Source organism: Ascaphus truei, chromosome 4 (assembly GCF_040206685.1).
Source record: "Ascaphus truei isolate aAscTru1 chromosome 4, aAscTru1.hap1, whole genome shotgun sequence".
In the NCBI taxonomy this organism is placed as follows: Eukaryota; Metazoa; Chordata; class Amphibia; order Anura; family Ascaphidae; genus Ascaphus; species Ascaphus truei.
In genome coordinates this window covers 325724332-325730420 of record NC_134486.1, presented here as the reverse complement: position 1 = coordinate 325730420, position 6089 = coordinate 325724332, and the positions used below count along the sequence as shown (strand labels likewise).

Below are 6089 nucleotides of genomic sequence, written 5' to 3'. Positions count from 1 at the left end.
ATATACCTGCCACATTACGGCTTTTAAGCCCAACCTGGTTTCAACTGTATAGCCAGTAAAACCTACAGATGAGTAGGTTATACTGGCTTTGCAATGTGACATTGGAATAGATGTCAGACACATTTTGTTTTGTCACTTTACCACAGTTTTATCTGTCACTGGACAATCCTATTTTCACAACTCACAGTACACCGTAAACCATAGTGCTGTAAACCAATCTCAAGCAAGTAGATCATGCCCAAGTGCTCTTAATTAACTGTCACTTATCTTGCTGGATGATATATCCGTTAACCTCTTCAAGCAGCCCAGTTAATAAAAACTGCTGTATTTACTACAGCACTGCAAATGTCTTAACAGCAGATTAGCATAGATCCAGCTTCCCAGTTAATGCAATGTTGCTGCCTAGTCATTACAGCAACCCAATGAATCTCAACATTAAAAATCATGGGCCTAAAAAAAGTATTACTACACAAATGGTGTATGAAAAATAAAGTATTTTGAATGAAATGTTGCTTTAAAATTGTTGTGTCAACACCATGAAAGACCAATTTATACATCATGAAATTAAATGTAAGCATTGCTATTTAACTGGCAGGCAAGCTCTGCTGACCCAGTTCCCCATTAGTGACCCCCTCCTCCCACTTACTGCCATCAGCAGAAACCATGCAATGTAAACACAACACATGTTCTCATTAACTTTAATGGTCTCAAATTCTGTGACAGATTTTGGTCAAGTTGTTTCCATTTAAAAATTACTGATTTTAAAACACTAATAACTTAAAACTGCCACAAACAAATGGTCCACAAACATTCCTTTCCTTCTGAAGCTTTTACGATGCATTGTAATCATTAACCAGCCTTTTACTATTAAACTTAAATGGCCAATTGAGACAAACAGTTCTGAGACCGATCTTCCACCGCTGGTTAAGACTGAGGTGGCTGGTGATTTGCTAAACATTCATTTCGTTTTCTGAGCTTTCTGAGCAGACTTTGTGACCTTGCCACTTCCAGCAGCCTTCTTCTCAACTGCCTTGATGACACCAACAGCAACAGTCTGTCTCATGTCACGTACAGCAAAACGACCTAAAAATAGAAACAGTTGTTAAGCCACAATATTCTATACCACCGTTACAATTATTAGGAAAGCAAAAACTTGAGCATGCCTATAGCACAAGCTAAAACCAATATCCAATTTTTGTGGTTGCATTAGCCAACCTATTTTATTTTTTATGTTAAGACCATGCCCCCTACTGCTAGTTCATATTGCACATGAGAAAATGATTTTTTTCAAGTCAACCAAACTGACAAATCAGCAACAAGTACCTAAATATTGAAAGGACAACTTACCAAGGGGAGGATAGTCAGAGAAGCTCTCCACACACATGGGTTTGCCTGGGACCATGTCAACAATGGCAGCATCACCAGACTTCAGGAACTTGGGGTTGTCTTCCAGCTTCTTACCAGACCGACGATCAATCTTTTCCTTTAGCTCAGCAAATTTGCAAGCAATGTGAGCAGTGTGACAATCCAAAACAGGCGCATATCCAGCACCAATCTGGCCAGGGTGGTTCAGGATGATGACCTGTAAAGAGAAAAAAAAAATTACAGCAATGTCAAATGCTTATCTTTCCTTCAGGACAGGGGCAGGGAAAAAAAAAAACCCTGGCTGCTTGGACCAACACTTTCCACCTACGCCTAAAAATAATCACTATAAGAGGAAAATGATGTGCCTTGTACAATAGATACAGTGTGCATGGTAGTGGAGTTATCCTTAAAGGGTTCACTACGGACACATACCTGTGCTGTAAATCCACCAGCTTCCATGGGTGGGTCATTCTTGCTATCACCAGCGACGTTACCACGGCGGACATCCTTGACAGAAACGTTCTTTACGTTGAAACCAACATTATCACCGGGCATAGCTTCAGTTAGAGCTTCATGGTGCATTTCGACAGATTTTACTTCAGTTGTTACGTTCACAGGTGCAAAAGTTACCACCATGCCTGGTTTCAGGATACCAGTTTCCACACGACCGACTGGTACTGTGCCAATACCTGGAAGATCAAACAAATGCTGATATTACTACAAGTTTACATCATGCAAAACACCACCCATTTGATTCAGGGGGAGTAGTAACAGTTTGTGCAAGTCATAAGGTTGATGCTTTAGTTGAAAATCTAAAGTTAATCACTAGACCTGTGGTTTCAACTTTAAGGAACCGTAATATGAAATTCAGGGGAACCCCAACCCTCTAATAGCATGTCTGCGATCAATGAAAATTGCAGGGAACCCTTTAGGTATGCCCACAGAACCCAATGAAAACCCTGCAGTAGACTAGAAGGCTATACTAATCAGGATGCAACTGACACGGAGAAAGTGTCGTTTTGAATACATTACATTTAGGCCCAAACACACAAAAGGGTGCAAATGCTTTAGCTCAAATTTAGCCCCATTCAAACAAATAAGAATGTGCTAAAGCTTGGCACCCTTTTACTTACCTGGGCCTTGCTGTACACCAACACCCCATTAGTGTGCATAAAAAAAAAAAAAGGGGGGGGGACGACAGTCCGCAGATCTGCACACTTACCACCAATCTTGTAAACGTCCTGCAAAGGCAGACGAAGAGCCTTGTCGGTGGGACGACTGGGTGGCAGAATGGCATCAAGGGCTTCAAGCAGAGTAGTTCCAGCGCCATTAGCCTCTTTACGTGATATCTTCCATCCCTTGAACCAAGGCATCTGCAAGAGAAAAAAAAAGAGCCACTTGGTACCATAATTCAAACAAAAAACGTTTCCTGAATCATCCCACAGTGGGCGAAATAGACACACCCAACAAGCAAACATTGAGGATCAAGCAGTTTTGTGGTGTCCAATCAAAATTAGATCAACTAGACATCACTTGTATATAAAACAAATACTTCAAAATAAAAAAATAAACATGACTTACATTGGCACTGGGCTCAAGCATGTTGTCACCGTTCCAACCAGAAATTGGCACAAAGGCAACTGTGTCAGGGTTGTAACCAATCTTCTTGATGTAAGTGCTGACTTCCTTAACAATTTCCTCGTATCTTTTCTGGCTGTAAGGTGGCTCAGTGGAATCCATCTTGTTAACACCAACTATCAGTTGCTTCACACCCAGAGTGTAGGCCAGGAGGGCATGCTCGCGAGTTTGTCCGTTCTTTGAAATACCAGCTTCAAACTCACCAACACCAGCAGCAACGATCAGGACAGCACAGTCGGCCTATAAGAGAACAAAAAGTTTAGAGATCTAACCGAAACAAAAAATTGAGATTCACACAAATGCATTGCCCAAGCAAACCACATACCTGAGAAGTACCAGTGATCATGTTCTTAATGAAGTCTCTGTGGCCAGGGGCATCAATAATAGTGACATAGTATCTGCTGGTCTCAAATTTCCACAGGGAGATGTCAATGGTAATACCACGTTCACGTTCGGCCTTCAGTTTGTCCAAAACCCAGGCATACTTGAAGGAGCCCTTTCCCATCTGTTAAAATAAAGTGCATGAAAAGCCTTGCATTAGTAAGCACTGAAAACAGAAAACTATGTAATACACTAAAATCCCAAACAAAACTTGGAATGCTTACAGACCAGGTTAAAGTTAATATATTAAAGAGACTACTTTAAAATAAATATATATATATTTTAAGAATATGCAGCAGCTAATTAACCAGACTACAATACGCCATTGCCAATTTGGAAAGGCCTCCAGAAATGCAAGAATACACCATAAACACCTAGTAAATGTTAAAATAAACTTAATTTCCCCAATCACAATGATCTAGTACTTCGCTGTAAATAATGCACCATATAAACTTGGCAACATACTTTGCATGTATGGAACAGCCCCAACTTTATGTATTGTGCTCAACTTAAATGCCCACTCACCTCAGCAGCTTCCTTCTCGAACTTCTCAATGGTTCTCTTGTCGATACCACCGCATTTGTAGATAAGATGTCCGGTGGTTGTGGACTTGCCAGAGTCTACGTGTCCAATGACAACGATGTTGATGTGAATCTTTTCCTTTCCCATTGTGGCTTGTTAGATGTTTGGCGATGGACACCTATGGAAAAAAAAAACAAACAAAAAAAAAGTTAAACAATATGCGCTTTTCATTAGAAGCAAGCACTACCGGGTTTAAAACCCAAGCATGCAGAGTCCAGGCGTTGCACAACAACCACTTGTGCCGGTGGGAATCATGCGGCTCCACCCACCACAAAGAGAAAACTTATTTTCTTAAGTAAAAGGTTTGGTTTAAAGTCATTTAAAAAAGTGTAATAGTTGACCAATAGCAGGCGTGACCGAGCAGTGTTCCCCTCCTCCCCCTGGTGCATGTGGCCGGCCCTGCAAGTGGCGCCGCTACTGGCTCTTTTGTCTCCAGTTCTGACTCATCAGCCTCCATCTTGAGGGAGGAAAAGCAGATCAGCAGACAGCGGCCATCTTTATATTGTAGTAACCAGCAAGAAACCTCCCAAAGCTGCAAGCACAGCTTTCCAGAACTAGAGACAAGCTCAACGCAATCCCAGGCAGCACAGCAGTCAGCTACACACATGTACCATTATAAGCAACTCTTAGGAAAAGCACAAGAGGGCAACAAGGGTGTGCCAGCGCACAGCCACCGCTTCGCTGAAACACTGCAGCAACCATACAAGGAAAGCACTAAATATAGGCTTTATTGCACGCCTGCCACTGAAGCGCAGTGCAAAGCTAACCACCTAAATCAGTAAAACATTAGTGCCGTGCACCAGCCACATAAGACAAATATCAGAGTCCGGCTGTGCATATTAACCATCATTGAAAACATTCAACACCCGAATCAGGAGCCAAATACGCGAGGGATAAATGAACCAAAATCCACCAGTCACCCACATCGAGACCAGTTTCCCTCTCGCTCCGGCGGCCCAGGTCGCTACCAGGATCCCCCCGTTACCAGCACTAATAAGAAGCCGGCCAGGCCCACTCCCCGAACTGCCCAACAAGGCCTGCAGCCTGCCAACTGCGAAATAGCGACTCCCCCATGTCATCCGCGCCGAAATAGCGGCCGCTCGGGGAGCGTCCCCCCAGTAACAACCCGGATATCCACTGCGGGAGTGCGGATGGCACCCCTGCCCGGTGATGCCACACGGATGGTAGGCCGCCCTCGGAAACATAGGCCCGAAACGGTCTGCCCGGCGCAACCGCAATATCAGGGCGGGACAACGCCAACACAGGACAAATCCCAACGGCCGAGGAAACATGATGAGCTCGCGGGCCCCGAACCTTCCGTCACCCACGCGCCGCTCCCACCACGCTGTGTCCGCGTGGCTCCTGCTCTTACCTGAGAACTCACGACAGACCCGGTGAAGAAGAGATCGAGCTGGCGGCTCGTCTGCCTTATATAGCCGTGTGCTGGGCGGGGCTACTTCGGTGACGTCAGCGCGCCCAGAATTTCGAGGCGGGGTCCGCTCCCAGCGAGATCGGCAGACAGACGGCTGTGTGGGAGGGGGCGGGGTTTAACGCGAAGGCGAGGCTGCACGTCCCCCCTTCTCTGTACGATGACGTGCGTGACTACCGGCGCTGGTCACCTCGCGGCCACGCCGCTGCTTTCCCACCCGCCCCCATTCAGTGGGCGGAATTCTCGGCCCCGTAATGTTCTAGTCCAGAACGCAGGCCCGGATGGAATGTGCTCGCGTGTGATACGGCTGCAGCATTCTCTTCTACTGCACCGCTCCGAATAAAAGATGGGCATGCAGGGCAGTAGCGGGTGTTACATTGCTAATCCGCAGTGTACATGCTTTAGGATACACTGCTCTGGATTGTTTGTGTTGCGCGGCCCATATTACTGTACTTTGGCACTGGTCCGTCTTTCCCTGGCCGTGCGGTGGGTTGTTTTAGCTAAGCCCGGCTTGTGTTTGTTAACGTGTTGCAAAGGCGCGTTTGTGGGGCAAGGGGGAGTTTAGTTATCATTTAAACATGAAAAGTACATGGATGGCATACTCGCATACATATAATCTAAGGCGCTGTATTCGTTAGTAATAATGTCGTGTTTGAGGCGGGAAAGAAGGCTAGTCATTTCTTTACTGTTCCGT

The 6089-nt window shown here is 45.1% G+C and overlaps 1 protein-coding gene across 1 annotated transcript; it reads right to left on the bottom strand.

The window, feature by feature from the left end:
* Positions 1-682: 682 nt before the first annotated feature.
* Positions 683-5496, bottom strand: EEF1A1 (eukaryotic translation elongation factor 1 alpha 1). The gene is made up of 8 exons (XM_075598016.1): positions 5339-5496; positions 3910-4084; positions 3329-3508; positions 2947-3243; positions 2588-2738; positions 1798-2054; positions 1348-1582; positions 683-1083 (listed from the first exon to the last, which is right to left on the bottom strand). The coding sequence occupies exons 2-8, from the start codon at positions 4051-4053 to the stop codon at positions 959-961; spliced, it is 1389 nt and encodes a 462-aa protein (XP_075454131.1). The 5' UTR covers positions 4054-4084; positions 5339-5496; the 3' UTR covers positions 683-958.
* Positions 5497-6089: the final 593 nt, after the last annotated feature.

Excerpts from the sequence above, each read along its gene's own strand:
- EEF1A1 (XM_075598016.1), bottom strand. The coding sequence starts at position 4,053 with ATGGGAAAGGAAAAGATTCACATCAACATCGTTGTCATTGGACACGTA. Across the intron at positions 3,509-3,909 it reads TCGAGAAGGAAGCTGCTGAG|ATGGGAAAGGGCTCCTTCAA; the intron begins GTGAGTGGGCAT and ends TTATTTTAACAG. Across the intron at positions 2,055-2,587 it reads GGACGTTTACAAGATTGGTG|GTATTGGCACAGTACCAGTC; the intron begins GTAAGTGTGCAG and ends TTGATCTTCCAG.